The sequence below is a fragment of the Botrytis porri genome (genome assembly GCF_014898465.1).
Source record: "Botrytis porri strain MUCL 3234 chromosome Unknown BPOR_003, whole genome shotgun sequence".
NCBI classification, from domain to species: domain Eukaryota; kingdom Fungi; phylum Ascomycota; class Leotiomycetes; order Helotiales; family Sclerotiniaceae; genus Botrytis; species Botrytis porri.
Window position 1 is genome coordinate 2,374,250 of NW_024066077.1, and position 23,466 is coordinate 2,397,715.

Consider the following 23,466-nt stretch of genomic DNA (forward strand, 5'->3'; position numbering starts at 1 on the left):
GTAGGGAACATAGTCATGAGAATCTGTAATCTCGCGTCTGAAAGCACTGGCTGTGCTCACTATATAATCTCAACAAAAATGTCTGCAAAGAATGTTGTACAAGAAAATAACGGAAATGTTTCGGGACCAAGGATTAAGCACTGAGAAGGTTGTCTAGTATCGTCTCCAACAGAACTTGTCTTCCTTTCCTGTTTTGAAGTTGCCTACTACTAGGCATATAGTACCAGTAAATTTCTCACTGTCATAATCTGTCATGAGAACAATTAACGAGCTTCGACAACAAAAAATTCCTGTTGGTGACAAAAGCTCGAGCCCCGCTTCAAGAATAAAAGATACAAGTCCTTGTCTTGGGCCGAGGCTATGGAGATAAGAAGAAAAGTAACTGCTGAAACACAACTAAGTGCTACAAATCAATTCCTCAAATATGGTCATCGGCGGCATAACACGTTTTGGTCGTTCGTAGGTGTAACTTCTTGGCTTTTAATAGACGAAGGCCTGGGAAACGAGTCAGAGGGGCGGTAAATTCCAGTGTCAAAATGTCCGAACCAAGAGAAAGGTATTTTAAGCGAAAAAGTGCTTTAGATTCGTCGTTTGATATCGAGATCATATATCACTATATGTATAAGGTTTAATGTGGCAGTCGTATCATCCTTCAGAGCTAAGCAACCTTACTCAAGCCGCTCAAGATTATCTTCACAGCGTCGTCAAAAAACGGTATATTACAGGTTGATGATTGGCAAAGTTATTGTCGTATATGTAAGATTACTAGCATTGTCGATGAATAAAGCCGGTGACTAGAATAATGCGCGATAGCAGTGACGATATGAAACAATAAGATAATAACAAAATCCTCATCATAACTTGTTTATTTTGGAGCACAACTAAAGCTGTGATGAGAGCTTTCGTCCTTCAGACGCTTCCGCTTGGGAATAGTTCCGAGTTCTTCTGTAAACCTGAGCTTTTCGTTCTTGAGGCGGCTATGATCGCTCTTGATGGCCTTATGGGCGGAAGGGGCTTTGCTTTGGATACATGAAAGACCTATGAAGTAAAGACGTACCCATTGGATTGTGTATTACGTGAAAGTTACAATCCAGAGTAAGAAGGACTTTGAGACCCACTTTTCAACAAGCAAAAAAAAGATTTTCTAAGATGTTTTGAAGTTTGAGGTGGATGTTGATCAAATTTCTGGAGTTGAGAGTAAGTCAAAATAGAAGATATTTATTTCGAAAACACACACTCTCTGGATCTGACATTGTAATGTAACGTATGATAGCCCCTGATTAATCTCATGGTACCAACGAACGCGGGTTGGTCCCTGAATATCAACGAGGCTAGTCAGATAAGAGTTTGAGCCATCACTCACCACACACTGAGCGATTTCGTAATAGAATCCCCGCAAAAAAGCTGTTTTCCTATATGAACTATCATATTAAATAATTTTTTAATCAATAAGAAAAAATTATTGAAATTTGTATAATAATATTCAATTATAATTGAAAGAAGGAAAAAATGACTGAAATATTTTTCGCTATTCTTATAATTAAAAATTAAAGCTTTAAAATTAATTTTTTGGAAAATTATTAACTAATAATGTTTTTTCCATATAAAATATACAATCTTTTAAGGATTTTCATATTGTTCTCTTTCACATTATTGAAATTCTATGAAATAAAATAGAGTTTTTATTATTATTAAAGTAATTTGACCAATTATCAATAAAATGTTGAAGTTTTTCTCAATTTTAATAATATTTGAAGAAAAAGATAGGGATTCAAAAGTTGAAAATATGATCATTCTTGGTGTAAAATCGCTTAGGGTGCGGTGAGTGATGGCTCAAACTCTTACCTTTCCTTCATACCTAAGCAAGCAATGAAGAACATATAAGCAACCCAAATACGCTTCAAATATCTTACCTACAGTCGTTAAACAGCAAGATTTACCAGGATTAGAAGCGGTCACATTTAGAACTGGGATTATTGAATAGATTGTGATAAGTGAACAACCTTAAAAGAACTACTGGGTTAAACGAAAAGCATCTGCTGCACAAGAAGACAAGTACAAAAGAAGATAGTCACTGGATACATGACCCGAGCTGCAGTTTTAACTTTTCGAGTCCAATATTCGAAGAATCTCTATACTCCCCTTAAGCGAGACCCCTCATTTGCCCCACTTCTTTCCAGTACAAACACTTGTAAACAAACACCCCAAAATCCGGATGACTTCCATCAAAGTTCTTTCCACTTACTCTATCTACAGAGGTTCAGTGTAAAAAATAACAAAAAATATCCCGTGCAGGGTTTGAACCTGCGATCTTCTGTGTTCTTTGAAAACTCATGTGAGAATTCTGTGAGACAGATGGCATGACCACTAGCCCAACGAGATTTCTTGATTGGTTGTTTGATTGCTTTGATATTTCGGATTTATAACCTAGACCTATAAATGATATAAATTAGACTTGGGTTGAAGGAGTTGGTTTGGAGGGGAGGGGAAAGATTTTTCATCCACAGAGTGACCAATTGAAGGAGCTAGGATTCCGTTGAAAAAGAATCTATACTTATGGTTCTACTTCTACATCTTTGAATGCTACAAATGAAATGAAATGATACATCGTCAAGATTTATTGGCTAGTTTTTACACTTAAGGTATATGTCTTTTGGTATGGCAGCCAATCTTGTTCTCAAAAATAGAGCTTTCCATTTTCAACAAGCGCAACAGCAACAGCAAGAAAAATGGGGGATCACAATGCCAATATGCCATTATTCTATTGAATAAACTGTTAACATTCACTCGACCAAAGCATTTGTCATCTTTCACACCAACTCGGCAGCACGAATCCGCCGTGCACAGTTGTGGCGCTCAAGATACACTAGGGAAAGTCGTCGAAAGCTTGAGTCAAATTGAGTGGTAGCAATTTGTAAGACTTTCATATCCTGTGCTTTCTGTCGTGCTATCTGTAAGAACGTTGTGCTTGGAGAGTCAGTACAGCATCCAGTGCCCATAATACTAAAGAGAATGTCGCAGAAGTCCTTCGGGCCCTATTAGACGGCTGGCGAAGACATGGAGATTGAGTCAGTGTATACTGCTGACACAATTGAAAGTGCAGATGAAGGGTTCATAGCCTCAAGTAAAAAGAGCCTATGATTTCACATGGGTGTAATCTTAGTCACTCCCTAGGAATATTCTGACTTAAAGGAGACGAGAAATCCTTTTCTTCTCGAGACATCTGTATTCTTTGATAAGCTTTGCAATCATTTCCGATAGATTATCGGAGTGATACCACCGTATATTGAGAATCCTTGACTGTCGCCGTGAGATTTCCTCCGTTATATCCAGCCAATACCCGCCCAACGCGTTGGTAAACTAGTATTGTCCTAACGATGAGAAAGTTATGAGATTTCTACATTATCCACATGGCGACAAAGTCGTCATGTATTACAGTGAACGAGGCCTACAAACAGCTTAGAGCACAAGCATCTAGAAAGTGTCAATCGTTTCATCTTCACTTTATTTTCGGACCTCAATTTTTTAAAGTTTGTTTCTGTATGGTTTCTGTATTATCTAAGTATCTTGGCAGGTCAAAGTTTACTGTTTGGTTTTCTTGCTTATATTGACATCGTAAAACTTTCAGGCCACATAATAGAATGTCAGATGATTGCAACAATTTCATCATCTTCTTCATGGTTCATTCATTTTCAATTCGATTTGGAGAGCTTTGCGCCATTCACTAACTGGCATATACTTTCATGAATGTTCAATTTGTGTAATAGGTTTTATTTTGATTATCATGGTATTATATCACGGAATATCCGAATCATTCCTGTTACAATACCTTTACCTAGCTACAATTTTCCCATAATAACAGCTACCCTGTGGCATCAATGCAATGTGACAACCAACACCGCAATAAAATAATTATTATTCCTCCGAACATCCTGTTCCACTCCCCAAAAATGTCATACCAATCACATCCATATTACAACAGATAGATCTTGTATGATTGTAGTAGACGAAAATCTGGTTCCCGTCGAAAAGATTAACGTTTCTTTAAGAAAAGCTTTCTATAAAGACGACGAAGTCTTAATTCATCCTCGCTGTTTATAGGGATATCCCACTTACCATCGAGACCCAAAACCTCGTATGCCAAGGTCCAGTTGCGAATCTTCAGCTGATATGCGACGATAGTAAGGCAGAGTTGCTTATAACTATAGTGGTCGTCGGGACGGGCGATTACCTCCACTTTTTTGAGATGGAAGCTGTTCAAAACAAAGATGACCATGGAAACTCTAGCAAGCCTACCCTTGCACGTCGCGATATTGCGATGCTGTCTGGGAGCCTTGATGAGAATCTTGACGTTTCTGATAATCTCCGCGTAATCCATAAGAGCTTGTAAGAGAGCTCCAATATCTGGGGGTGACTCCGGCTGAGAGAAATCGAGGTCGATAATCATCTGAACGTTGTCGCCGGTCTTCTTAAGGGTCAAGGCGGGGTGTTGACGAAGGGTCGAGAAGTCGAACTCTAGAACATTAGATCCATTGATAGCAATTTCATCCTGTTGAACAGGTTGCTCTGCTTGAACAGGTTGCTCTGCTTGGACAGGTTCAGTTTGTTGGGCAAGTTCATCCTGTTGGGCAAGGTGCTCCACTTGAACAGGTTCATCTTGTTGGGCAAGTTGCTCTACTTGAACAGGTTCATCTTGTTGAGTAGGCTGCTCTACTTTGACGGCTTGCTCTGCTTGGACAGATTGACTGCCATCGCCATGGTTGATGTCAGTCTGCTCGCCTTGGATGGATTGGCTACCATCATCGTGGTAGTTGCGAGTCATCTCTACTTTGGAAAGAATCGGTCGGTAAATAAGAGGTTAAAGGTTTGAGTGAAAGTAATTCTCGGATAGGAAGTTTCTTGAGTATGGGAAGATGTTTGAATTTTTGTTCCTTCTAAAAGATGGATATGGATGTTCTTATAGAAGTATTTGTTATTGCGGGGTATATTGTCATTTAATTTCAGAGTGAAATATACGAATAGGTACAGCCACCTATGCTAGGGGCCGTAGTATCCAATCGAATCAAAAGTTTAATTTATAAGCAAAGCTGTCACATATCTATATTCACTACGGCCTCTTAAATATTTTAGATTGTTTTAGCATCATTCCTCACTTCCAAGGCCTGACAATTAAACGCTTCTTGCAGGCATGGAGACTGAAATCTCGGGTTCTAAGTAAGCTCTCGAACGTCAACCAAGCGTCCATTCTTAATTTTTTAGACTTTGAAGTATCGTGGTGGAATTGGATAAGGCAGTTAATAGAGTTACCAGGATTGATAGTTATGAATTCACGGATCAATTTTGTTGCAATAAGATGTTGAATTTTCTGTCTTTGAATAAGAATCTAAACCCCATCTATGTCAACTAGCATCACTTACTCCAAGATTTCTCACTTTAAAGCTAGACGTAGTTGCTGACTCTATTAGGGCATCGAAAGTATCAATATTTCCAAACTCTAAGTCTTCATTTATGGAAATCTATCTGTTGGGATAGGGATCATGTGACTACGCTAGCGTTGACGCTAGCGTCTTCCGACACTACAGCAATACGTTTTGTAGCCCTAGCTTTTAGAACCTTAAGCAATATAACAACAGTGTAAATCATAATACTATATTGACTTTATTATTTTTATAATAATATTAACATTGATTAATAATATTATAGATTAGAAGCCTAACATCTTAATTTTAATTATAATATATAATTTTAATTAAGATTGATATTTCTTTAAAGAAATATAAACTCTTATATTATTCCAGCATAATTTGATATTTGTCTTTATATAGATAAGAATAATTAATAATGTAGTAATAGTTTTTATACTAATTTTAATTTATATCTTATTCTTTATTATAATATATATTAAAGAATAAGAATTAATAATATTCAGCTCAAGCTTAGTATTATACTCTTTGAATTTAAACTTTACTATATCTTAACAAAATTAATATTTTACTATTTACTTGTTATTCATTAAATACAATAGAATTATTTATAAATTCTTTTATATTTTAAGAATATTATATAAAAAATGTCGAATATTTAGCTCTAGAATAACTTAACAACACTAAGTTTATTAAATCCATTACTGAATTTCTAATTCCATTAGAGATTATGCCTAACGATTATAAATTAATGATAAATCGATAAGAAGATTATCCTTTCGATATTTATTATATAAATAAAAGGGAAATACAAGATTTCTATAAATATAAATTATATAAATATAAATTCAGTAATTTTTATAATAAAAAGTTATAATTGGATTATATTATAAATTTTAAACTTTTTAAACTAGAGTATTTTCTATTCGCTAAAATATAATTATTATATAAGTTATAATATAAACTTTATATATATAGATTACTTATTATAAAGTATACTATCTATTTAAAGTGAATAATTAATAAAACACTAGTCAATATACAATTCATAATATTCCAATAATAATTAAATTCTGAAATTACAAATACTCTTAAAAAAAAAGGTTTCAATTTCAATCACCAAGTATACTTAAAAGAATTACAAAAAAGTTAAAAGTATTACTAATTATTCCCAAAATAATTAAAATAAAGAATTTAATTAGACAAACTATTCATAATTAAGATAGACTTCTACAATTCTTAAATACTACATTTAAACTATTAAGTATTAATCTATATCGAAATAATAATAAGAATAAAAGTATTAAGAAATATAAACTATATATCCCTTTTCCATTAAAATTATTATTATAATAACAAATACTAATGATTCAAGACTATATCATCAATCTCCCTATCAACTTATTATTTATAAAAGAGTATTATAATCTAATAAAACTAATACCTATTTAATCTACTCAACAATTCAATATTAAAGCCATCCCAATACCACCATAATTATACTCTCAATTTAATCTCCAAAATTTTAATTAAAAACAATCAAAACCAATTCTAACAAAGATATAAATATTCTATTAATTCGATAATAATATAATTCTACAACAACAAGTCAAACAATCAATCAATAATCCACCTCATAATAACAATAATATAAATAAAAGAAAAGGAAATAATATAAATAAAAGAAATAATATTCTAAATTAAAATTAACATTATAAAAGTAAAGAAGGAAATGATCTAAAAGATATCAATATTATTTAAAACATTTTATCTCCTTAGAAATCTATAAATATTAATTAGCTTTTAAATAACCTTATAAAACTTTATAATAAAGTTAACAAATATAATAATTAAAATAACAATTTTGCTTACAAATTCTCGATTTTTTTTAACAATTATAAATATATCAATATATTTGTATTATTATTAAAAAATATATTTTTTATTATACTTATTAATATTATATTTAACTTTTACTATATAAATCTAGATAACTTATTCAATATAATAATTAGAATTTATAATTTAATAATATCTATATTTAAAGGTTCAAAATATAAGCACAACCTTATACAATAATAAGAAACTATTATACTTAAGAATATAATAATAAAACCAAATAATAATAAAAAGATAATATTTTAATATCTACAATTTATAATTATGAAATTTTGTTATATATATAAAGGATTTAGCTTTATAATAAAAACAGAAGAATTACTTTATTAAAAGATTATTATTATATACACTCTAATATAAACATACTCTCTAACTTATTTTCGCTTTACTAAAGACACTCTAAATCTTTTAAAAAAGTTATATTCAATTATTATAATATAGGAACAAGCTTATTCTAATAAAGCCATAACATTCTATATTAATTATAAATATTATTACAATTAAGATAAATATAATTAAAGTAAAGGTTTTGAATAAGATAATTAATATTTATTTAAATTATACATAAAGAAAAAATACTTTATTTATAAGAAGAAAGATTGCTAATCAATTTAATATAATAAAGAGGAATATAAGGAATCCTGATATAAATATAAGAAACAATTTAAGAGTAATAATTTCGATAAAAGCTTTAAACAATTTCTTATTGAATATAAAGGATTTATTGAAGATTCTAACTCTAATACAAACAGTGAAGTTGTAGCTTATTTCATAAAATTCGAACTTCAAAACCCATTTGTATAAAAACCATATTTAAGCTTCATTACCTAGAATAAATTTGTAAATAAATAAAATATTGTTAAGGACCTATTCAATAAATTCCTTATATATATTTTAATATATTAATCTCAATCTAAGAGTACAATATATATTAATAGATATAATATAAGAGAATTTCAAGGAATTATTATTAATATAGCTATAATATAATGATTAATAATAGGTTATGAACAATATATAAGACGACAATTAAGGATATTATCTTATATATAAAAATAGTAGGAGTTGTAAATATAGTATTCAGAATTAATAAAGTTAAATCGATTGATTTAATACAATTAAACTTACTATTAGAAATTATTGAATTTTATATTATAAATATAGAAACATTATTCTTATTATTTCTTAAAGATATAAACAAATTTGATATATTATAATAACATTCTTGATATGATTATTATAAGTAATATAGAAGAACAATTCTTATATATTTGTTATAATAGATATATAATACTTTTATAATATATAAATGTATAATAATTTATATAACAAATTATTAATAATAATATATACTACTTTATTAATATAAAACTATAACATTTATATTACTACTTTGGTTATTTATTAGTATATAAACTTTTATAAGTATTCTAATAAACTGGTTATAATAATATTATATAAGTCGAGATTAATAAATTTATTAAGTTCTATTAATATTATCAAAAGTATAGAAAATCATTAGATCGATTCAAGTTTAATTTATAAGATAATATTGATTTCAATTATTTAATTATAATAAATATAATATATATCAATATTAATTCTATTCTATATATTATTAATAAAGGTATACAATTTCAAATAGTATAATAATTAGATAATATTATTATGAAGTATATTTTTAATACATTTTGAAAATATTAAATAAATATTTATATCAATCCCCTAGATTATATTATATATAATATTAAAAAGAACTTTATTAGTAAGGAATTCATATAATATATAACAATTATATTGATTAAAATAAAGAATGTATTGATTAAAGTTTATTAATTAATTAGAATTGTTGAACATTATTATATAATTATTAAACGAGTGTATAATATTATTGTTGACGAATTAAGAAATTCTATAATAAAAGAGATGATATTATAAATAATTATTAAAGTAGTAAACAATATTATAGAATTAAACAGACTAGTTCTAATATTCTTAATATTTAGAATATATTTACAAATAATTAATCTCGATTTATTAGTACTTATAGTTTTATAATAATAGATTATAATTAAAAAGGTAATAAATAAAATCAACAAGTTATAAGCAATAAGATAGGTATTAAATACATTAAATTAATATAATAAACCATTTATAATAATATTATACAATCTATTTATTAATTTAAAGGTTTAAGTATAAAAAGAATATAAAGGTTAAACAAATCTATATTATTTATTAGGAATAAAAGATAAAATATATACTATATAATCAACAAATAGTTTAATAAAGTTTCATATTATCTAAATTAAATTATATAAAAAAAAAAGGATCAATCTTAAAACCAACCCTATAAAGAACCCGTTGAATTAATATAAGTAATAAAATTAATATAATTTAAACAATCTATTAAGGATATATAAAAGGTATAATCAGTATAAATAATACAAAATATATTATAAAAGAATAAAAGAACAATTTTACTAAAAATAAACAAAATTAAATCAATTACTTCACCAACTATTACACAAAGCAGAAACAAAAAGAAAACCCTTTTAAATTTATCCAAAAACCCTTAGCTCCTATAATTATCAACTTTTTAAGTTATAATTCCTATATTAACAATCTTTTTATAAACAAAAATATCAATTATATTGAATTTGAGGAATGAGCATTAAATCTAACATTCTATTTCCCAGATAATAATAAACTCAATAATATTAAGTATATAAATTACTTCATAATATCTATTAATAATTCAATATCAATAATTTTTATTAAATTAAAATGAAAGAAGATTAATAATTTAATGGAAAATAGTATTTTTTAGTTTGTAAAGATTATAAATATATCTGAAAATATAAGAATATTTAATTTACAGTTTATTAATAAAATGAAAAATAAGAGAACTAACAAGGTATTCCTAAAATCTCGATTAATAATATAAATATAAGAGGATTAAGGAAAAGGTACTATTTTGATATAATCATTTATAATATAACAAGTCAATTAATGAATTATACTATTAGTAATAACTATACTTTTAAAGAGCAAAATGACTATAAGTATTTATAATATTATACAAATATATATACAATTAATATTGAATTTAATCCGAAGGTTTTATATACAATTATTAATGAAGATGGACGTCCCAGAAGGTTTTATTCTGTAAATAATACAATCATTATATAGTATTCTAAAAGCAGACAACTATTAGTTTAATATTTATTATAAGCATTATACTAATACCCTTAAAATAATATAATTAACTTACAATTCATATTTTCTATATATAACTAAGAACAATATAATATTCAGTATTATAAAATTATAAATAGATAATATATTCATTATTATTAATAACAAATTTGTAAATTATAAATAAAGAAAACTCTATAATATTAAGTTTATAATAAAAGAATATAAAACATTTATATCAAATATATTATTCAAATTTAATAACAAATTAATTATTTAATGAGATAATAATATAATTTATTTTAATTAAAAGAATTAATATAAAAACCTATACCTAATTAAATTAGAATTATTCGATATATAAGAAACATACGGAAAACTAAGAAAATCTATAATAATAAATGATTAATATATTATATAATATATTTAAGAAATATATATTATAATAATATATTAATTAAAAGTAGCTTTTGATTTATTTTATATTATATAAACTATTAATCCTAAAGGAAAAGATATCAATTCTCTTAATAAGCATATTCAATAGTAAATTAATAATTCAAAAAAAGGTCCATAATTTGTTCTACTTAATATAGATTTTTTAAAACTAATTATATTCATTAATATATTCTTTACCAATAACAAAGATTTATTCTTTCAAATTAAATATATTATTATTTTAATAAACAAATACAACAAAGCTAATATTATTCATTAGTTATCCATCAAGTATAAGAAAGTTATTAAAAGCATATTAGTATTAGAACTTTATATTATAATTTTAGACTTTAATATTAGTATAACAATTAAAAGCATAATTAACAAGATCTTCCCGAACTATAAGATTCTATTAATCATATCTATCGATTTCAAATCACTTTATAATTGTTTTATAAAACTTAAAATTATTAATGAAAATAAATTAATAATTAATATAATAATGATTTAAAAAGTAGATAAAAAATAAAAGATTATAAAGATCAAATAAATTAATAAAAATTCTAACCCTATAAATATAATAACTAAATTCAAGCTATATCAAGCCCTAAAAGATTTGATTAATAATAATATTATAAAGATTAAAGTTACAAAATAGATTGAAAAAAATTAAAAGAATAAATGATTATATAAATAAAAAAGGTATTAACTAGAAGAATATAATCCAGCAATTTTAAAGAATTATTAGTATTGGGATAAAGATCATATAACTATATTAATATTAATACTAATATCTTTTAATACTACAACAATACATTTTGTAGCCCTAGCTTTTAGAACCTTAAGCAATATAACAATAATGTAAACTATAATACTATATTGACTTCACCATCCCCATGGTGATACCAACACTATCACTTCAATGGTACAAATTAAGCTATCAACTATGCGAATTAGTGTTCATAGCCCCCAATGACTTGAGGGACACCTATATTTCAAAATTGTACTAGAGACAATAAATTGTGGCACTTCAGAAGTTTAGCAACTATCACTTATTTGCAGAATCAAATGGCACATGTAGTCAGGTAAAAGGTGGTAGTTATTGCTATGATATAAGCTAAAAGTCCGAACCCTTTGGGACATAGCAAAACACTCGCTTCCGAAGTAAAGAATCAAATGAGTGTCAATCAGCCAGTTGAGTGTCGCTCATTCCCACGTGATGAAATCCTCTCACACTAGCTAGTTCCCCAACAAAGCCTCCCCCATGCGGTTACCAATGCGAGAGTAGAACAAGGTTCACCGTACTGCAAAGGTTCTCCGCAACATCTACACTGTCACAAAGATTGCAACCTTACTGAGTAACAAAATCAGTGCGGTATACACCGCGGAGTCGCTTTCCGTAAGAGCTATATCGCTCAATTCGATAGTGTTCAGAACTGGTCATGATTTGGTACTCCATGCTCCAATCCTCAAACTTAAGGCCGTTGAAAGCCGCAGCCAGCTTCAATTGCTAGAAGTTGTCCTCGTTGTCAATGTCAATGAGGATGTTGACCTCGGTGAGTGCAAAAGAATTGAGTTGTTCAACGAACTTATTCATGTTATTGACACGTTGCTGATAAACTGCCCGGGATCCGTGCTGCATGGGTTGGATCATCTTAATCTGAACCTTGGTGATGGATGAAGCGTACTCTGGAAGGACCTTCATCAATGCCATCATATCGGTTGGCGGATCAGCGATGAAGTTAAGATCGATGAAAAGCTTCTTCTCATCACCGTTCTCTCTAAGAACGATTGCGTAGTGCTTTTGGATGCACTCATACTGGATAGTTGCAGCCACTTTCTTGGCGTTTTCCTCAGTGATCTTCTTGTCGGCTAACTTCTTTTCTTCAGCAGCCTTCTTCTCCAACTGAAGCTTGTTCCATGCAGCTCTCTTCTCTGACTGCATCTTGTTCCACGCAGCTCTCTGCTCATACCACTCCTTGTCCGCAGCTGACATCTCCGCAGTAAGTTCGTCCTTCTGTTTGTTCTGCTCCTGTGTGATCTTCACAGACATTGGTACAAACTTGGCCTGACCGCGATTGTTCTTATTACCCATCTTGAATTAAAGTAATGGAAGAATGTGATGAGGAAGTTGTTGTTAGGTATTGGTTGAATATCTGTCTGAAAGTTGAAGAACCTATGTACTTGTATTAGTCTATGAAATAGATGGGTAGTAAGAGTGTGGGGAAGTCGTTACCTTCGAGAAAAGAGTATGAAGTGATGAAACTTTGTGAAGTTGTGTGAAAGTTGTAATGTATTGAAAGTATTGTTTGTTCCGGGTGGAAGATGGTAAGTGAGATTGAATGTTGTAAGAAAGATACTTCTAAAAAAAATGGAATTCTAGGGTCGAGAGAGATGCTTATATAGATAATGTATTACAACAGCTCATCTTTCGGTCACGCTAGTGTCTCTAGCGAGTGATTCATTCTAATACATTAAACGAGTCTTGTAATTTTGCCGTACCTGAACCGTAATTACCTAAATCATTGGTATATAATAGTCTAGATAAACTATGACGTGGTTCATTTCCTACATGAATAATGGAGGGAAACATTGTGTATATTCTCTCTGAGATGATTCACTATGGAACTTGTTATAGCTACATTGGCGAGATTTCTATTGTATGAAATGATACACGTATTATTTCTTACCATGTGAAAGTAGAACCAGCCGCTCAAAAGGGTAATACCTGATCTTTTTGGTTAGTTTTCCGGAAAAAATCTCGTTTTTTTTACAGTCTGTGAGTTCTTCCTTCGCCTAATTCCCCATTGATCATTCATTAACTTTAGCTCGCTTAACATTCACCTTCATTACAATCAATACAATGATATTCTAATAAAAAGACATTCACAGATGGAAGCATATAATAATGGTTCTCCAATGAACTTATTAATCAATACTAGAGTTCAAAGTTAGACGAATTGTTCTCATTGTTAAAACAACTTTATTTATAGATCAGATAGAGTACCTGTTACATAGTCTATTGATGCAACTCTAGAGTTTTTAATCACCAGAGTCATCTGCAAAATATATGAAAGGAATTGCTCATTATAAGATCAAGTTTTCAAATGCAACGTTAGTGATTGTAAATAGTATATCACACGACGTTGTTCAACGAATCTGGAAAGAACATGATAAGTTTTCAAGGAAATACTCAGGAATCATGAAGGAATTTAAAAAGGAGGGATAGTACTAAGTGTCAACTCTCAAATAAATTCGAGAAAAATCATTTTTATGACTATCTGAGGATTTATCAATGTTTCATTAGAGCTGAGAGTAGAGAGTTCGTAACACCTTTTGATAAACAACAATACGGTGCCCATGCCATATCCCTGCAATATCTAGTACGCATACTTACTTGACCTAAGTGAAGACGTAATGTCGTTCGCCTTCTCTCCTCAAACGTTTCTATGCAAGAGAACTATTAATTTCATGTTATGTATAAAATTCAATCTAATATGGATTCATGTTGAGGGAATTACAATATCGAGCATGTAGAGATTGTATGATAAGTTACTATTCTGTTAGCTTGTTAGTTAGTTATACGATGTTATCAGTGACAGACTCAAAGTTCATCAATGGCACAACAATTTAAGGTATTGGTTTTTCCATTTAGATGATTCTATCTTTGTGAAAAGTTAGAAAGGCTTTCATAGTCTCTTCCGAAAACATGGCAACCCCGAGGGAAAGCCCTGTTCATACCTTCCCGCATCACTATAATAAATCATACCAATAGCCAGACCGTCATCCTCGTTCTCCACTCCTTGACTCTACCTCACTTCTCCTTGTGAATTAAGAATTCGGCCGTGTATAAATCAGCCGATCTACGGTCCCATGGACTACCAATATCAACACTAAATCTACCATTAACCCTAAGAATCTCCGTAGCCAATGTCCAGTCCTTGAAATTCAAGCCGTATGCCGCAGCTGCGAGCTTCATTTGATTGAAATTAAAGGCGTTGTTGAGTGAGACCACGAATTGGAACTCTTCGATCTTGAATTTGTTAAGGCAGTTGATAGTCCGCATGATGTTCTCGACTCTAAGGTAGTAAACCTCAGAGGATTTATGATATGTCGGAGCTACTAGTCTGAGTTCAACCTTTGTGATAAGATCCGTGTACTTGGAAAGAACAATATTGAGATTGACCTCCTTGTCTGTCTTTTGGTGATGAATGATGCCAATGTTGATGTGCAACTTGACAGTTCCGGTGCCGGCATCTTTGACTACCTTGAGCGCAGAGTGCTTAGGTAGAGTAGAGTAGTCGAAGTTGAAAACACGTTGAAGTGCCAAAGCCTTCTCTTGTGCCAACCGTTGGGTCTTTGCTTGCTGAGCCTGTTGATTCTGTGCTTCCTTTTGCTGTTTGATAGCAAGTTTCTCGGCTGCCTTCTGTTCGGCATAAAATTGAGCTACACGCTTGACTGGTGCTTGACCGCGGGCGTGTTTGGAACCCATCGTGTAGGTTCTAGTGACTTTTTAAGGTGTTAAAAACTATGTGTAGTGTAAACTACGAAAGATTTTGTGTTGAAAGGATGTGTTGAAAGGATGTGTTGAAGAAGCTTGCGAGTCTGAATGTTCTTATTCTTCGTTGTGAATGTGAAGGGTTTTATGGAATGTTTGGAGAATGTACTGTACTATGATTCTGGATTCTAGAAAAAGAAGTGCCCTTAAATACCACTTTGCTAACTGCAGAAAGCTCTTCTACTGGTCCCGAAACAAGTTCATGTATCTGTGCCATAAAATCAGCCGTAACTCGTGCACGTATCGACGTATCAAATTATACCTAGGTATTGCACAGCTAATAGTACGGCTAGCCAGTCACAGTTGTGACATTGCTGATTACTTTATATACACGTATGATTAGTGAGGCTATTCATCAATCGTATCGAAAATTTGACCGTAATGTACCCCGTATTCAAGTTGAGATACATTGTATATCGATTTCTTACAATACGGAATGAGTCTATTAAAAATGCCATAAGTTGCAGTGTCATTTAAGTCAAGCTAACAGCTAGATAACCATAGTTTTGCATGCCTTTTAAACGGTCACAATATAAGTTATTTAGGATTCTAGAGAGTTTCTGAATGTTTTCGTAGTTGGGATTCACTTAACTCCAGGGAATCTCCAGAGTATTATTGTATCGTGACACTATGAACATTTTGTTTCCACAGCACGCTACTTATCTTTCTGTCATAGTCCGATGAGCTTTATCAACTTTCACGCTCTCATTTGGCTGTTGATCAAGATGGAGAAATCCCTGTAGTATTCTTCTATATGATATACATTTCTATTTCCGAGTTTCTCATGATCACGACTTGAAGAAATCATTATTTTGTTGGATTGTCTTGTACACACACGTCGTCTACTATCAGGTCGATGTCACATCTAGTTCAGAATTTAGGCTGACTATTTGATGTTAACTTTGATATTGTATTGATAATACTACTAGAGGTCCGTGATATCCCCAATATTCGTAGCTCTTCGCATGTAACCAATGCCCATCTATAGAACCTTTTGAGTCAAAAACTCACTCCTATATAAGTCAACTACCCCACTTTCCGACCACCCCCTGTTTCCGACCACCTAAAAAATTCATATTATCTACACTTAAAACTTTAATAACTCAATAACTATTGAACTTCAATGAAATCGCCTGTAGAATCACTTTCTATAGCACTAGAGCTATCATCTACCTCATCTTCACGATCTCCAGCTTCAATTTGTGTACGCCTTATAGCTCTAATCCCTGCGAACTTCGAATTTGGAGATACCACAACCTTTCGCCTTTTTCTAGGTAATGCTTCATCTAATTGATATTCTAGCTTTCTAATCTTATTCTCTGCCTCTAAGAGTTCATAATCCTTAGCATCGAATCCTTTTATAATCTTGCGAAATAGTAATCTTCGTGTTGGCAAATCGATCTCCTTCTCTTGAATCATTATATCTCTATATTTTCTGATATCGGCTCCTTTTTGAGGGGTTTTCCATTGAATAAACGATGAATATATATTCCATTGAAGAATAGGATCATCATCAGATTCAGGATTAAGTGATAAAACCTCTCTATTGCTATTTTCAAGCAAAAGTCGACTCATAAGAGGTTTAGCCATATTTTTGGGCCAAAGACCACTAGCTTGCCACCCAGACTTGATATTTTGAATAGTTAAACCTTCTATTCTAGCCTTCTGATAGCAAGAAAGGAAATTGCGCTTTCCAATTGGTGAGGAATCGGATAATAGACTTAATTTATTAAGTTCGATTCGATATGCACTTTTTAGGGGTGAGAACACAGATAAATCGAGTGGTTGTAGTACGTGTGACGTATGTGGTGGGAGAAGTAAGAGATATACGTTGTTATTAAAGCATTCTAACATAAATGCTGTAGTTTCATGGCTTCCGTGTCCGTCCAAAATGAGGAGTCTTGAATTTTCCGGCTGAATAGGGGTAGTTTGAGGGATATAGATCTTTTTCAGCCATTCTAAAGCTGTAGCATCTGTAGTCCATCCATTTTCTGTAGCGGTAAAGTTCCAACCCTTGAATAGAGTCAAATCTGTTGGAAACCATTGTTGTTGAACTGATTTTCCCTTATATATTACAAGGGGAGTAATGCTTTTTCCATTGGCTGAAATGCATTCTATAAAAGAGGTCCAAATTCGAGATCCAGGTTGCTTTTTTTGAATAAATCTTCGATCAGTGCTTCCTACTACTAGTCCATTAAGACCCTGACCCTCCATTATACCTGCTTCATCCATATTCCATCTGTTGGCCGGCTTAATAGCCTTGATTTCAGGGATTGCGAGGTTCCGGAACCACTTCTTAATAATATCAGATGTAGCACCTGAAACTCGTGCAGAATCGATTTGATGTTGCTTCTTAGTTCCAATATTAGGATGCCTTCGAAAAAAGCTATGTATCCATTTCTTTCCAAGTGAGGGATCCTCCCCTCGTACAATAAGGAGGTGCTCTGCCATCTCTCTGATTTGACGATGTGTAGGGCTAGTACCAAGAGCTTCCTGTACTAATATCCATTCTGCTAGTCGATTCTCCTGAATTGGAGATAACTTTTGAAGTATTTGGGCGCCTTTTTGATGCGAAACTCCACCATATATTCGATCGTGAAGTGTGGTACGTGGAACACCATAATCCAAGCTAGCTCTTCGTATGCTTGCTCCATTTGTAATCGCTCTAAGAGCCTCTGCGATATCTTCTTCGGTATATCTATTCTTCATATCACAATTATAATAATATCAAAATTTCAAATCAATTGATTGAAGCGTTGTTGAGTTATTCAAAGTATAAATTTTATAATTACTCAAAGCGGTGTGGTTTTTGAGGTGGTCGAAAAGAGGGGGTGGTCGGAAAGTGGGGTATTTGACTTAGAAGGTACTTTAAAAGATTCTTTGCAAGGAAGGATCAATGAATTGCTTACAACTCGCAAGCGATTCCTAAAGAACAAGATAACCACTGAGAAGAAAATGCGTAAGATGATTGAGAATGGACTATTCGATCATAAAAAGTCTTCCAAAAATTTAATTTGAGTCTAATGGGATGTTATTTAATGCTTCTTATCAAGATATCGAGAACGATGTGTGAATCAAACTATATTAGAAACAATGCGAACGATGCAATGATAATGAGTATAGCGAATATATCACTGGAGTGAGTTTTCAGTATCTATATTATGATTCATGTTGAGTCTTTTATTCATGATTACGGAATCAAGATGCCAAAACGTATAGAGTTTCTGGAAGATACGGAATATTAGCACTTCTACACAAATGCTTGCAAACAGGATCCGTTGATTTCTGGCATTCAAGAGCCTAGTACGGCTCAAAGTGCCTACTGTGGATATAGGGGGACTAACTACACACGGCCTCGTAGCTCTAGTAGTAACCCCCAGTTGATGCCGGGTTGATCGGAATCAAGGGATATTTGGTCCGTGTGGTTGTTGGGTAGTAACCTGTTATTATGATGATATTGGCAGGAAGTGGGCTATGACAGCTTTAGCAATAGTGGTTGTCCCATGGTCGTACGATTATTTGCTTCGGCGCTTATCTACGAATATCTGGAGAAGCCTACAGAGAAGAGGGCATGGTAAAGTCAGGAAGATGTCGAAGCATTCGCTGCCAAGCATGCCGAAATGCCTATCAACGATCACCTCAAGGTCAAGGACGTCTTTGCCAAAAAATATCATGCAGGCATGTCAAATCTGGAGGAAGGGATTGTCGAACACTGGAACTGGGGCCGCATTGTTCTTGCAGGTGATGGGGCACACAAGTTCACCCCGAACCATGGGCAGGGACTCAATAACGGCAATCAGGACGTTGTTGCTCTAGTCAACGAGTTGCATCGATGTATAGAATCTGTCGGAGCCAGTAACCAGCCTTCCAAAGAGGAGCTAAGCATTGCATTTCAACGCTGTCAGTCTACTCGCATCGAATATGTGAAGTCTGATTACAACCTTTCCGCAGCAGTGACCCGGATGTCTGCTTGGCCTAATTTCTTGTATGGACTGCTGGATCGACATGTAATTCCTCTGATACCGAGTTTCGACGATATGATGACGAATCATTTCGCTGCCACGCATATAGTTCAAGGGCGGATCTTGGACTTCGTACACAGCGAAGAAGTTTTCAAGGGCAAGGTTTCCTGGGTGTATCCGATCAAGGCTTAATACGTACATGATTTGCGCTCAAGTATAATTAATAATAGATAACATTCAGTTTCGTGCTTTTGACTTGAGATTTGAGAAGTTTATATATGCTTGAATCAGTTTTCATTGGGATTAGCTGGTAATTTAAGTGTCATGAAAGCATCTTATCAAGTCCCAACCACCTTGTCAAGTCTATCGTTGATGAAAGAAGTCCAATATTCCAAGCCAACCTTATATTATGACTCTCAGTAAGAATACACCTCAACTTCATTGATCACTATTATCATCCCAAAAATCCCAAAAATCACAATCTTATATCAATCTTTGTATAATCATCATCTCATCAATCGATTTATGTTATACTAAAAAGCCTCAGAATTTCAGCCTTTAATAACTAGAAGCTAATTGCCTCAGATGATAGATATAGCTACTTACAAATCTCCAGTGATTTCATGTTTGCTTCTTTTCATCTGTTTCAACAACAATGCTCTCCCACTCTCGCCCATTTCATCTCACATTCGGATTTCTTATTTGGGGTGCTGAGATGCTTGATCTGTGGCCTGCTTCCGTTCCGTTTTTGATAATAAAAGCATTTCGCTCAGTGCGATCAGTAAACGTGGCCACTTGTCGCCCAAGATCCGAATCACACAGAGTCACATATTGAGTTTGAGTTGTGGGATCGAGACAACCATATGCATTTGGTGTTGCTCTTTTATCTTCGTTTGACATATTGACTGCTGTTCGAATGCGGATGAATAACGTAAGTCATGGCGTAATGCGTCTAATGGCGTAATGCGTCTAATGGCGTAATGCGTCTAATTGCGGGGAACCACTCTATTAAAATCTCAATTACTCAACAATCAACTATAATACAATCTCCAGTATCACTTTCAGATTCATCTTCAACTTCTTCTCCAATATCCTCTTCAGTTTCAGTTTCATATTCAATTACTTTCCCTTTCCCTTTTCCTTTTTTCATTGTCTGTACCTTAGTAGCTTTTTCGACTTCCACTACTGCATCACATAATTCTTGCGTAGAAATATGAAAATGACCCTTCAAAACTAGTCTCTTTCCTTTCTTACGTATCGTACGTTTCTTCATAATAGCTCGTAAATTATTCGCATCGTGTTGGTGAACAATACTTTGAGCTCGAAGTTGCTCACTCCCAATCGTCAATTTTCGAATGTATTGACGAACCGGGGTTGAAAGAGTCGTATCATTTTCAATTGTTGAATTTAAAAGGTTATTTGCTGTTTGTAAGATTGCTACATCCGGGGGTGAGCTATTGACGAAGACTTGGTTAAAAATATCAAATTGGGTTGGTTCTTTGGATATTTCGACTTCGGGGGTAAACTCTCGACCCAGTGTACGGAACACTCTCTGTGGATTAAATGGATGTAACCCAGCTCCCCGCCATGCCGATTCGATATTTTGATGATGGCATACGTCGGCTCGAGCTTTAATATATGCCTCCATCCATTCAATCTTTTGTATTCGTACAAGTTGAGCTTGATTCAAATCAGAAAGTGCTGCGGTGAGCCGTTTTTTCAATGGACCGAAAACCGCAACATCAAGTGGCTGAAGCAAATGCGAGGTATGAGGAGGAAGTATAAGAAGTACAATTCGATTTTGAAGGCAGTGAGCTATAAAGCTTCCACTAATATGAGAATCGTGGCCATCGCAGATGAGAAGCCGATATTTGCCACCTGCTTTTGCACGAGTTGCAGGTTCGAAAACGCGTTTTAGCCATTCTAATCCATGAAGATTGCTTGTCCAGCCCTTTGTATTTGCTGAAAAGAACCAGCTACCAAGAACTTCCTTCGGAATCCAATTTTGAAGGACATTTTTACCTTTAAAAATCCCGAGTGGTGGAAGAATGGATCCATCCGCACAAATACACTCTACCATTGAAATCCACTCTTGACGGCCTGGATGTGCTTGATGTTTTGTACGAAGTGTAGAATCGATAATAATTCGAGTTGATTCCATTGTCCCAATTGAATGTCCAGATTCATCCATATTATATTCGTCTTTCTTCTCAATTCCATAATCCTGAATCGCTTTTTGATACGCGTCAAACCAAGTACTACATGTTTCCCTGGTTGCACCATCCATTCTTACAGATTCAATTCGACGGCCAATAACAACTGTAAGATGAGGATGTCGTTTGATAAATCGTGGAACCCATTCATGACCAAGAAGGTGTTGTGGTGGGAGTTCAAGGGAGTCAAATGAGGGGCAATCCAAATTATAAGTCCGTTTTGAACGTAACTCCTCAGCCAATTCTTTTAACAACTGATGGCCTGGTGAATAGCCGCTAATTGTCAATTGCTTTATCCACTTAAGAAGTACATTCTCTTGTACAGCAGAAAGTTTCTGTTGCGATTGACGTGCTTCAGAACGCGATGAACCCCCTTTGACGCGTCGCGTCACAGTATCTTTAGAAAGCCCCAGTTCTTTTGCAGCTTCATATAAAGACTTATACTTTCCATTTTGAACTCCTAATACTGCTTCAGAAAGTCGAGATTCCATTTCCTGCACTTTTAAACTTTTTCGACGGACCATTGTTGAATTGTTGCTTTTTTGATGGGGTGGTCCCCCACAATTAGACGCATTACGCCATTAGACGCATTACGCCATGACTTACGTTAGTTGAAATAAAATGTAGTCGTAATAGAAGAAAATGAATCAATACTAATTGTAGCGGGGCGAAATGACACAGTGAATTGTATTGAATTGAGCATTGTATGACTTATGTACCTTAGAAGAGCTAATGATGTCATAAACTTCCTTGCTTCTTTTAACAGATGCCAGAGGAAAGTATTCCTCTCACAGAATTCCGATTCGCTCGCCTATATAGTATCCTAAAAACGTATTACAGATGTAAGCAGGTGAAAAAAACCTTGAGGGGAAATCTTGAGCATGAAGGAATATAGAAAAAAAGATTCTTATTTATATACAAAATAATTTCGAGGATTCAGAAAATTTTAGAGGTTTCGAGAAGCTCGTTGTGTTGATGAATAAGCACAAGATACACAACACAACTTTCGAAAACGAACATAACCTCAGGGAAATTTCTGGACATACTACTATCTATCTTCATACCAATACCAAAGAATCCAAAGCCAGATTTTTTATATAGTGTATGTGTACCTACTCGCAATTTATCTCACAAATCTTGGATTCTCTTCCCTTTTGAATATTCTCTAGTAGTCGCCTAGAAACAAATCACCGACTCAAATCGGTAATCGCAGTTCTCCATGAGTACACGGGGTATCACTACCTTCCTGCCTGAAAGTTATACCTGGCGAATATTCGATTCGTGCTTGTATTGTCCACATTAGCTCATATGATTTATATCGTTAATTGAGGTCATATTGTTTGTCAATACGATAGTTACTCTTAAGGGTAATGAAATACAATTGAGTATTGATGGTTTTTATATCCGCAATTTCCATGGACTTTGGCCTCGGAACCTTACTGCTGTGCGTGGGTGGTAGTGAGAAAGGGGATAAGATAGGAGAAATGAGGAGTGATCGCTACAATAATAGAAGCGGGAAATAGTAGTGACTGTGATGATGTTTGTCTAGTGAAGGATGAGAATGCACCTTGAGGGGCTTTCTGGATAGTTTAGTGAGGATTGTTATGAACGGGATGAGTACCAAGATGGAATTGGCTCATGCAGAGGATATCAAAAATCTGATGACAGTAGATTTGAGTGGGAGATGAGAAGTTGATTGTTAGAATGGCAATTCGAGAAGTGAGGGCGTGGGGATTTAGAAGAAGAGAATTGAAGGGTAGAAAGGTCACCCC

The 23,466-nt window shown here is 33.1% G+C and overlaps 5 protein-coding genes across 5 annotated transcripts; 1 reads left to right on the forward strand and 4 right to left on the reverse strand.

Annotated features, from left to right (window-relative positions):
• Positions 1-4,033: 4,033 nt before the first annotated feature.
• Positions 4,034-4,822, reverse strand: EAF01_002771 (uncharacterized protein; the record flags this gene model as incomplete). Its single annotated transcript, XM_038911025.1, has 1 exon — positions 4,034-4,822. The coding sequence occupies one exon, from the start codon at positions 4,820-4,822 to the stop codon at positions 4,034-4,036; it is 789 nt and encodes a 262-aa protein (XP_038773947.1).
• A 7,490-nt stretch (positions 4,823-12,312) lies between these two features.
• Positions 12,313-13,056, reverse strand: EAF01_002772 (uncharacterized protein; the record flags this gene model as incomplete). The annotated part of the gene is made up of 2 exons (XM_038911026.1): positions 12,313-12,471; positions 12,514-13,056. 2 exons carry the CDS (start codon positions 13,054-13,056, stop codon positions 12,313-12,315), a joined length of 702 nt encoding a protein of 233 aa, XP_038773948.1.
• A 1,719-nt stretch (positions 13,057-14,775) lies between these two features.
• Positions 14,776-15,453, reverse strand: EAF01_002773 (uncharacterized protein; the record flags this gene model as incomplete). Its single annotated transcript, XM_038911027.1, has 1 exon — positions 14,776-15,453. The coding sequence occupies one exon, from the start codon at positions 15,451-15,453 to the stop codon at positions 14,776-14,778; it is 678 nt and encodes a 225-aa protein (XP_038773949.1).
• A 1,176-nt stretch (positions 15,454-16,629) lies between these two features.
• EAF01_002774 (uncharacterized protein) lies at positions 16,630-18,228 on the reverse strand (the record flags this gene model as incomplete). The annotated part of the gene is made up of 1 exon (XM_038911028.1): positions 16,630-18,228. The coding sequence occupies one exon, from the start codon at positions 18,226-18,228 to the stop codon at positions 16,630-16,632; it is 1,599 nt and encodes a 532-aa protein (XP_038773950.1).
• Positions 18,229-19,139: 911 nt separating this feature from the next.
• EAF01_002775 (uncharacterized protein) lies at positions 19,140-19,673 on the forward strand (the record flags this gene model as incomplete). Its single annotated transcript, XM_038911029.1, has 1 exon — positions 19,140-19,673. One exon carries the CDS (start codon positions 19,140-19,142, stop codon positions 19,671-19,673), a length of 534 nt encoding a protein of 177 aa, XP_038773951.1.
• Positions 19,674-23,466: the final 3,793 nt, after the last annotated feature.